At 43.8% G+C, this 10854-nt stretch overlaps 1 protein-coding gene across 1 annotated transcript; it reads left to right on the forward strand.

The window, feature by feature from the left end:
- The first annotated feature begins 2491 nt into the window (after nucleotides 1–2491).
- SLC51B (SLC51 subunit beta) lies at nucleotides 2492–10609 on the forward strand. The gene is made up of 4 exons (XM_061595842.1): nucleotides 2492–2515; nucleotides 5185–5314; nucleotides 7010–7100; nucleotides 9038–10609. The coding sequence occupies exons 1-4, from the start codon at nucleotides 2492–2494 to the stop codon at nucleotides 9246–9248; spliced, it is 456 nt and encodes a 151-aa protein (XP_061451826.1). The 3' UTR covers nucleotides 9249–10609.
- Nucleotides 10610–10854: the final 245 nt, after the last annotated feature.

A 10854-nucleotide genomic window follows, 5' to 3' on the forward strand; every position in this document is an offset into this window, starting at 1 on the left:
GGTTGCTGTGCCTCAGAAGCTAGACAGCCATCTGGGGATGTTCTAGTTCCAGATATATCCTGCACTGAGCAACCCATTTACTCTATGATTCTGTTTCAAGAAGGAGTTTGCAAACATATGTGTTGACAGCCTTTCACTGCATCATGAACAAAATAGAAAATCTAGAGGACATTGTATCAGTGCTTCTAAGAATATAAATTAGGAATAAGAGCAATATAATTGTTATTTAATTTTTTTTATCCTTGATGTGGTTTTCAAATGTAAAAAGAAATGTCTGCTCAGAAGTAAGTCCAACTGAATTCAATTGGACTTATTGCCAGATATATACATGGGTATAGCCTGGCTGAAAGCCCTAGTTATTCTGTAACCAGGCAGGCAGCTGAGGTCAAAGACACCAGTCACATTTACAGGGATGGATAAACAAAATGAAATATAGTAAATCTAGATTGCACTTTCTTCCTAACCAAGGCCAAAATTCACAATTGCTGGTGAGTAATCCTTCAAGCAAGAAAACATAGGCCTTGGATTGAAATAAACTTTGCCTGCAACAGAGTGCTATTTAGAAAAAAGTGCTTGGGGAGGTGCAAAGCAGGGTTAGGGAAGGATGTGGTCTGGGGAGAGGGGGTGTAGGCTACAGAAAAGGCAAGGCATGGGGAGAGTCCCAGAGGCCAGATAGAGCGCTGGACCTGAGGCTCCCCACCCCCGGTTTAGAATATTTATATGTCAATTTCTTGAAAAAAGTGCTCAAAGTGAAACAGAGTAACAACAAAGCAATGTAAAACAGGTAGCCCACTCAGTGCCCTCCAGATGTGTTGGACTACAACTCCCACCATTCCTGTCCATTGGCCATTCTGGCTGGGGCTGATGGGAGTTGTAGTCCACAACATCTGGAGGGCACCATGTTGACCACCTCTGGTCTTAAACCTCTGAATTCCAAAGTTCCCACTATAGCAGCCTTCCCCAGCTTGGTGCCCTCCAGATGTTGTGGACTACAACTCCCAGCAGCCCCAGTCACTGAGAGACCATTAGTGCATCTGGCCCTGCATTTCCTCTCCCAACAGTAGGTCTCAAGCAGAAGTCTTCCTTTTCCATCAAGCCGGAAGTCTAGCCCTTGACCTTCTCCATACTAGACATTTGCTGTGCAGCCTTTCTTCACATCATTTTGTTAGAATGCTGAGACATGATGTATTCCAAAAGACATGGACAGAGTCAAGACAGGGTTAAAATAAGCACACTCTGGGGCTCAAGGACAGAGAGCAGACCGAAGGCTGCAGGTGGCTGGGCAGGAAAGCTGCCAAGGCTATAAAACCTCCATAGAAACAGCTTAGGGTGCGGGGGGTGCATTTGATGTATGTGAAGGAGAGATCTCGTGTATCTGTGTATCTGTAAGCTATTGAATCAGTAAAAGATTCATCTTCACCACTTCTAGCGTTCTGTCTCTATTCACTCCTGTTATACGTAGTGGCATTGCCCTGACAGGCAAGCTGCAATTCCAACACATTTCTCTTAAAGGGAATCCAGCTCCACCTTTCTAGGATATTTTGTCTATATACCTTGGTTGTTAAGCTAGATGGAGCTTATGTTTCAAAGATTCCTCATTGTAATAACCCAGTGGTAGCCAACATGCCCTCCAGATGCAGTGGGCTACAACTCCCATTATTTATTTAATTTATTTATTATTTGATTTATATCCCACCCTTCCTCCCAGTAGGAGCCCATTAGCGGCATTCGCCCCAACCAGCATGGCCAATGGTCAGGAACTTGATCATCCCAGAGTGCAGAACATGAAATAATGGACTTGAGTTACAGGAACCCAAATTTCAACTGAACATCAGGAAAAACATCCTAACTGTTAGAGTGTTATGGCAATGGAACCAATGACCTAGGGAGGTGGTGGGCTCTCCAACACTGGAGGCATTCAAGAGGCAGCCACCTGTCAGGGACACTTTAATTTGGATTCCTGCATTGAGCGGCGGGTTGGGCTCGATGGTCTTATAGGGCCCTTCCAACTATGATTATATGTGGGAGTTGTAGTCCAAAACATCTGGAGGGTATGTCATTGGCTACTCCTGTAAGAACCATTGGCCCAAAGCAATACATTGTTCATTCGTTCCATTTGTTCATTCCCCACTAGATGAAGGAAATTGCTCTACAGATAAGTACAACTTTTATCTGCAGTGATCGAAAGATAACACGCTAGCTTCCTTTCCTGCAAGTTTGTGCCCAGTTTCATTTTTTGATGTCAGAAAAGTAATTTCTTATTCTCAGGGGAAGAAGGGGTTTTTAATTTCACCACGAACTCTTTGCATGGATGATTCAATAAATGATGAAGCCCCAGGTTTCAGCTTGGGGAAGAGATCATTCACCTTTGGCTGGGAGCTATGTGGGTGTGGACACAGTTCAAGGACTTTGCAAATTCCCCTCCTTTTATGCTATAGCTACAGCTTTCCTCGGCTGTAGGGCAGGAGAATGAATGAACTGCGTGTGAGTAATGACAGTGGTTGCCAACGAAAGAGTGAGCACTGATTTTCTCACTACCGAACCCATGCAGTGAAAAGTTCAGAGGGGCACTGTCTTCAGAAAGCTGATACAACATAACCTTGTCTTCCATTGATTCTTGTGAGCGCAAACAGCAGACTTTCTGGTAAGTTAATTCTTGAAACTTTTGGAAAGGGAAAAATACATATATATGAAACCAGTAATATATGCCTGCAGGGCAGGAGGATGGTTGGTTTCTATGAGGGGAAGGATTGTTATTTATTGATAGGATGATTATTTCCAATTGTTTAAGATGTTTTTGATTTGTTACTGTTCATTTGATATGTTGTGAGCTACTTTGGGCATACGTTTGTAGGAAAATGGGATACAAATGAACTAGGATGATGATAATCTGTGCCCCCCCACCCCAGTCCCAGATGTGCAAGAGATGCCTGTGGCTCCTCAGTGGGGAGGGTAATGGGCTTTGCTAAAGCTTGGAGACTTCTGTCTCCAGTTCCTTGAAATCTTCTGAAGCTTTAGAACAGGGATTGCCAACATGGTGCCCTCCAGATGTTATTGGATTCCAGCTCCCACCTTTCCTCACCATTGGCCATGATGGCCTGGGGCTGGAACAACATCTGGAGCGCACATCCTTCACTGCACTTGCTCCCACTCTCCTTGACTGTTTTTGCCTGGCCTGGATAGAGGATTGAAAGGAGTGTGTGTAGATAAGAAACTAGCCTACTGTACAAAGGTAAAATTCACATCTGTTGCTCTGCCCCCTTTTGTCGCTGGTAGGGATGGAAAGATCTGTCTGTTTCAGTTCTCTCAATTTCTACAGCAATCTGTTAATTTTTAAAAAAAAATCCTCAGGAAAACTCTCCACCATTTTAGTGCAAATTTCTCCAAATAAACACATTTTTGGAGGCGGTTTTGACAAAGGGACACATTTTTGCAAGCCATTTCTCATCATTTCATGCCTTTTTGCCTGTTATTTTCACTCATGTATTCATTTTTATGCCCGCTTTCCCCTAATATATGCATTTTTGTAAATGTTGTTTAGTTGGCGAACTGCATCCCAAAATTCTAATACATGCGAATTTCAAAGGACGGCTGTGTTTCAGCTCTCATATTGTTTTGGAAATTGCAGATTTAATAAATTCTGCTTGAAATGCGAACTGAATCAAAATTCTCACCCATCCCTAGCTGCTGGCCATGCCCACCACTGGCATGTGGACCTCGGAAGCCTGCCCAGAAGGGAATGCGGCCCTTGGGCTGAAAATGTTTCTTCATTCCTGTTCTAATGGTGTTTGAGTTTCTCTTCCATAGGCTGCATACTGGTGCTGGGACAGGTACACACCATACATTTAAAGCACACGCCCCCATCCAGAGAATCCTGGGAACTATTGTATGTTAAGGATCCTGGGAATCGTAGCTCTTTGAAAGGCAAACTACAGTTCCCAGGATTCTTGGGGTGGGGGGTGAATGTGCTTTGAATATGCTTCAAATGCATGGTGTGTAGTACACAGCCTTTGTCTCCCTGTGCCAGAAATGCATTCTGAAAATACAAACACACACATACATGCAGAGCCAAGTACAGCTTGCAACACCCTTGTCTGTCCATATAACTGGAATAGCCTCTTTTGGCCATGAAATATGAACTTTGAATTGCTAAGAGATTAAGTCCTGGGGAATGTAGCAAGAGGGAAAGTGATTAAGGAGGTCACTAACCGAGTGGATGTGCGCTGTATGCCATGGGCATAGAGCCCTTGTTAGCAGTGACTCAAAGGCCAGGGCTAGTGGGTTTAGTAGCAAAAGGCGTCATTACCTGCAGCTTTACAACTGCTATGTCTCTGGGCTGTACCACTCAGACTGCAGGTGGGGACTCACGTGAAATAATGCTCATCCACCCACTCTCTTGAACAAATCCTCCCGTCAAATGGAAAACTAGCATGTTGGAGAGAAGGATAGGCTAGAACTTTCCCTCTGTCATGAATAATTTTTTCCCTTTTTTGTACAGAGAAAGATTCAGTCACATGATTCTTACTCTCCCCGCTCCCCTGCCCAAACTTGAACTGGTACAGCCAAGAAACAGGCTTACCAACTGATTTGCTGGGAATGGAGTCCAGTCCTATGTGAGCAAATAAGTTCGACTATGCTCAGTGGGACTTCCTCTCTCCCAGGTATATGTGTGTATAAGGGACATACTGCATGTGATGTTTATCACAGAGTTTGCCCTTGAGTGCTGCCTATTTCTTTCATCAGTTGCCAGCGTGATCCAGACTGAGATACCGGTGCTGGGACAGGGTGTCACATCCGCACCATGCATTTAAAGCACTCTTATACCACTCTAACAGTCATGGCTTCCCCCCAGGAATCCTGTAGTTTGGGTTTCCCACCAACAAAATGGCCAACAGGACGTTGCTGCAGACCTTGGCTCCTTCCTTAGTAGTTAGTTATAATTTTATTGTATTTGACTAATAGCCATTACAAACTAAATACTATTACAGTAACGAAATAGAGACAAAGCTCAATTTAGCAAATCCCCTGCAGTCCCCTGCAATAGCACTCAAAGTAATTGCACATTAAGCGCAGAACTAAAAGACAGATTGCTAGCCTCTGAGAGTGATTATAACCCATAGTTAAAACTATGGCAGGAAGCTCATTTTCTGCTACTCTTTCACCCAACAGGGAACACTGACCTAGGAAGGCACTCTCCTAGCCATGTCCAGCTTGCACCCCCAGGATGACTCAAAGAGTAGCCCTAACCTTGAAGCAGATGGAATATCTCCAGAGATGCTGCAGGAGCTGTTGTGGTTTTTTCGAAAAGACGATCGTAAGTTCTCGGGGGCAAAGACTTGTTTATAGAATTGCCATTGATTAGCATTGCCAGACCTCACAATGTGAGTTGTTCTCCCATTACATTCAAACAAGGGTACAATCTGTGCACCTTTCTGCACAAGGAATTGAACTGTACACTCGTACAGTAATTCACATGTAGTCCTTGTACCTGTGGGTGTGCACAATAGCTCAGCTACACAAATCATGTGTGCTGTTTCACAGTGTTTGTGTCGATGTGTAGAAATACCTTATCCCTGCGTTCAGTGTAATGTCGTGTGAAGAATCCTTCTAAGAGGACGAAGACTGAGAGCCCAGGGACAGTGCCGGTTACATCAGGGAGGTAGTTAGTGATGATATTAAAAAAAGAGAAAGATCATTCAAGCTGATCTCCAGTGCAGAATTATTAGCCTCTTTCTCATGTGCTTCTAGAAGAGATTTATTCAGCTTGTATTGCTTTCCCCTTCATGCACATTGGGTCAGTAGTGTAGTGGCAAATTCAGAAGGGCAGGGTCTCTTCATGTTAGTCATAGCCACCACCCCTTTTTTGCTGCTGGGTTGAGAATGAGATCCTTGTGCATGCCTTCTCCCACAACAACAGACATCTCTAGGAGCCAATCAGCATAAACTGAGAGAGTGTCAGCTGCTGAAGAGAGTCTTCTCGGTAGCTAACCCACCTCCTTTCACTCTGGCTCCAATTAGCAGGAAAGGACAAAAAAGCATGTTAGAAGACTCTTTTCAGTGGCTAACACTCCCCTTTCATGCTGCTTGGCTCATGGGATGCTGGAGGCATAGGGGCCTTGCGGAGACCCTGCTCCCCCAAAAGTAAGGAGTCTAAGACCCCCTGAGACCCTGGATGACTACAGTCCTGCATGGGGACAGTTGAGAATCGCTGTAGCTTAGTGGCTGGTGATCTGCTTTGCATGCAGAAGGTCCTGGGGTTCAGTTTCCATTTCTCCAGCTAGGGCTGGGAAAGACCCCTTTCTGAAACCATGGAGAGCTGCTTCCAGCCAGTGTTGAAAAGACTGAGCTTGATGAACCAATGACTCAGTATAAGGCAGCTTCCCATGTCCCTTGGAGACTCATGTTCAGGTCACACGTGGAGACCTGGGAATCCCAGGTGGCATGCATAAGTTGTAGGGTGGCGGGTCAGGGAAACTAGCATAATGTTGCCCAACCCTCAGGCTCAGAGACTGCAGTCTCTTGGGATCCCAGTCCCTGGTGCAGTTTCAGCTTCAGAGCCTGTGCCTGGGTCTAGCCACTACCTGGCTTTTGTTGCTGGTCCTTCCTTCCAATCTGGCTGACTGCTCCTCATCTGGGTCAAAGTCAGAGCAGCTGTCCAGGGTGGGGGTCATGATGGCAGTATCTATTTAGAGAAGACCACACATTGAGTCAGAGCCCTGTGTGAGGTGTGGACCCAGAAAGCTACTAGTGATATTACCAGGGGAGCAGCAAGTATTGTGAAAATTGGCCAGTGGCAATGTTCTTATACTAACCCACTCTTTTTGCCAAGCATGACAAGTTTACGTGCATGGCAGGCAGATACCTAAAAGGTGCAGACCACCCCATAATGGCTTTCCCATGTTGGAAAGGCACAAAGGGGTGTGACATGCTGTGAAGGGGAGAGACCGTGCAGCGACTCCCGTGAGCAATTAACCCATCTTGACATTGCTTCCTGTTTCCCCTCTCCCAGCAAGTACGTGGAACTATTGCATCCTAGGCCTTTCGGTGCTGGTCCTGCTCGTAGGCATGGTCCTCTTGGGAAGAAATGTCATGGCAAACAGGTAAGAATCATGGAAGGCTTGAGGGCTGCCAGGAGGGTCCTTGTTAGGGATGGAATGATCTGTCAGTTTTGCTTCTCTCCGTTTGTCATTTCTGCGGCAATTGGCAATTTTTGAAAGAATCCTCATGAAAATTCTTCAGTGTTTTAGTGCAACTGATACACATTTTTGAATGCGGTTTTGCCTGATGTATACATTTTTTCAAGCAACCTTTCCTAATAAAACAAATTTTTGTATGTTATTTTCACTAACGTATTCATTATGCACACTGTCCCCTGATATGCGCATTTTTGTAATCTGTTGGTTAGAGAACTGTATCTCAAAATTCAGATAAGCGTGCATTTCAAAGGATGCCTATGTTTCTCATATTGTTTCGGAAGGTACAAATTTGATTTGGCTTTAGATTTGATTTGATTTGGCTTTAAAGCAAGCTGAATTGAATTTCTCCCATATCCCTAGTCCTTGTGGCAGGAGGACTCCTTGGCTGGGCATGCCAACACATCAGCTTGCAGAGCTGGAACTGAGGATGGGGAAGATATTTGGATCAGTTCACGGTTTAATGCAAACTTGCTTCACTTGCACTTCCTGAAGCAATTCTCAAACTGAAACGCAGCTAGCCTTCAAAATTCACACTTCTCTGAATTCCTTTATGCTGTTTGCCAACCAATTATTCTTCACATAAACAGATATATTCGGGGAAAGTGTAATTTATTTATTTAATTTAATTTATATACCGCCCTAAGCCCAAGGGCTCTCTGGGCGGTGTACATAACAATAAAACAATCAGAAAAATATATAAATACAAAAATACAATGGAATCAAACCAAACAAATGTAAACAAAAATCAAAGTAGCAGCAAAATACATCAATAAATATTAATAGTACACATTAATAAAAATGTTTGTGAAAGATAATATGAAAATACATTGTAGTAGAGAAAATTGCTTGCAAAAATGTGTATATTGGGCAAAATTGCATAGAAGAATGTGTCGGGAGAAACACAAACAGAAATCATGTTTGTAAGGGCTTTCTTTTTTTTTAAAAAAAATTGCAAACTGATGAAGAAATGTAGCAAACTGAAAGAATTTAGGGTTTTGAGGGATTATGATAATCATGCTTACTGTTGTTTCTGTGTCTTTTTTGCGGGGGGTATAGTTGTTTAGTTGTTAGGTGTTTTTCAATTGTTTGAAAGTTGTTTTGTATTATGTAACAAATAAATCAAATAAGTAATAACTGAAAATTGGAAGAATGAGAAAATGAGAGAAACCAAAACTGACAGATCCATCCATCCCTAGTTGGAGCTATGCAGAAACACCAGCCATATATCCTGAACATTGTGGGTGTGACTACACTATAGATTTAAACTGGTTTAAGCCATTTCTTTTCCCTAGGAAACTTTGAGAACTATGGTTTGTTGGTGAGAGGTAGACTAAGATTCTTTAATACCATAATTCTCAGGACCCTTACCGGATTACAACTCCTAGTGTTCTTGATGGGTGAATGACTATATTATTATTATTATTGTTATTGTTGTTGTTATTATTATTGTTGTTATTATTGTTATTATTATTATTATTATTATTAGCCCACCTTTCCTCCAAGGAGCTCAAGGTGGCGTACAAACATAGGTCTCCTCCTCCTGATTTTATCTTCACAATAACCCTGTGAGGTAGGTTAGGATGAGAGGTAGCACTAGCCCAGGGTTACCCAGTGAGCTCTATGGTTGAGCAAGGGTTTGAACCCTGGTCTTCCAAGTCCTACCCTGACACACTAACCACTACATCACTGTTACACTGCTCTTGTAAGTCCTGTTTTACTCCATTCTGGCTTCCAAAATTTCACCCACCTATTTTCATGCTTTTATCTTTCCCATCTCAAAATTAATCTGAGCCTAATCACTTTATTTTATTTATTTATTTCCTCTGTTCTCACCCCGTTAGAGCCCGGAAACGTAAAGAAGGTTATGAAGCCAGCCAGCCTGATGAGACTGAAACGAAACAAGCTTTTGTGTCTTTGAAGGAAGATGGCAACTCAGTCCCCCTTGCAGAGAATTTGCTTCCACAAGCAGAGAACGCTGGGCAGGTTATGATCCAGTGGAAAGATGGGAATATTACAGCCTTGTTTGCAGATACGCCTGAAGAGGATATATAATGTGGTTAAGTTGGAGGTGGAACCAGTAAGGATTACTAACAGGACTGCCTTTATTTTTGGAAATCAGTTTTCAAAGCCAAGCAAAATTCATCAACTGGAACTTAAAAAGCAGCCAAACTGGGATAGGTGTACAGCCCTCCCCCCTCATGTTACATGTGGTGCAGGCTACTGAATCCATCGCTAGTACAGAGTGTGTGTCATTATAATTTAAAAGTGCTTCACTGTATTGCATCAGCTTCTGCAACACCCGTGTGAATTGTGAAAGTGAGATGGAGAAGAGTGACCAACACGTCCAAGCACGTGGAGAGTATTCTCGGTATTAAACACATCTACAGCTTTTATATCAGCTTTGCTTCCGTGGCTTTCCCATAAAGCTGGAGTGGGGAAATTTGGGCCTGGGAGCCAAAGGCGTCCTCCTAGGCTCTTGAGACTCTCTCCAGGCCACGCCCCTTCCCAGGCCACGCCCCTTGCTCATCCTGCTTTCCTCCCTCCTCCAGTGCTTTTGCCTGGCTGGAATGCGCCCTTGAAATGTGACACGGCCTCTTGCTTGACTGGATGGGGAGATGTACACGTGTGCGTGTGTGTAAAACTCTGACTTTTGCATGGCTGGAAATAATTCAGAGCTTGGAAAAGTTACTTTTTTAAACTACAACTCCCATCAGCCCCAGCCAGCATGGCCACTGGAGTGGGCTGATGGGAGTTGTAGTCCAAAAAAGTAACTTTTCCAACCTCTGGCTGGAATGTAGCCCAATGTACGAGGGCAAGAATCACAGCTGTTGCTCCACCCACTTTTTGCCTTTGGCTCCCTCAACACTGTCTTGTGCCTCTCTCCTCCCCCTGGAAGGTTTCCCATAGGGGAATGCAGCCCTTCCTCTAAAGAATCCCAGGAACGGCAGTTTGTGGAAAGTCCAGGGACTTCTCTGTTAAAGGACCCTGCTTTCTCTCACAGAAGTACAGTTCCTAGGATTCTCTAGAGAGACAAGTTAAGAAAACCCCTATAACTTTCTAAATCTGCAATGGGATTTGAACCCAGGTCTTCTAAACTTCTGATCCAGCTCCTGACTCATGGACTGCAGGGAAGATGGGCTTCCTGTATATCTTTAAGGTGATCATTTCAGCTGTGGTTACTGCTGGGTTATCTAGAATACTAGAAGAAGCACTGGAGGATCCTCCTGCCCTTTCTCAGAGCACTTACCCCGATCACTGAAGGTAGATTAGCTACCTTTTAACCCTCTTGCCATACATACCCTTAGGGGCCTCTCCAGACTTCTGCAACACCGCCCTGAGAGCCTGTTGCTATAGGGCGGTTTAAAAGTGTAATAATAAAAATAAAGTGTAATAAATAAAATAAATAATAATAACATGTCGTTGAGTCTGACACAATCATAGTGCATTCGTGCTGAATTTATATTGGACCACGCATCATCCCCATTAGTTGTTCTGCGATGCCTCCCCAATGTTACTACTTTATTGCCATCTGGAGGGGCACTCTTGTGCTAGAGCGCAACAAACAAAGGACCAGCCGTGGAATACTTGTGGCGTGAAAAGTGACAGGATTTCAGCAGGAAATTATGGGGCATGCAGCAATTGGAAATGAAACAGTACG

This window comes from Rhineura floridana, chromosome 14, assembly GCF_030035675.1.
Source record: "Rhineura floridana isolate rRhiFlo1 chromosome 14, rRhiFlo1.hap2, whole genome shotgun sequence".
Lineage (NCBI taxonomy): Eukaryota > Metazoa > Chordata > Lepidosauria > Squamata > Rhineuridae > Rhineura > Rhineura floridana.

Bases quoted from the DNA above. Each gene is read 5' to 3' on its own strand.
- SLC51B (XM_061595842.1), top strand. From the start codon at position 2,492: ATGACAGTGGTTGCCAACGAAAGA. The intron at 2,516-5,184 runs GTGAGCACTGAT...ACACTGACCTAG, and splicing joins CAGTGGTTGCCAACGAAAGA to GAAGGCACTCTCCTAGCCAT. The intron at 5,315-7,009 runs GTAAGTTCTCGG...CCCCTCTCCCAG, and splicing joins GTTTTTTCGAAAAGACGATC to CAAGTACGTGGAACTATTGC.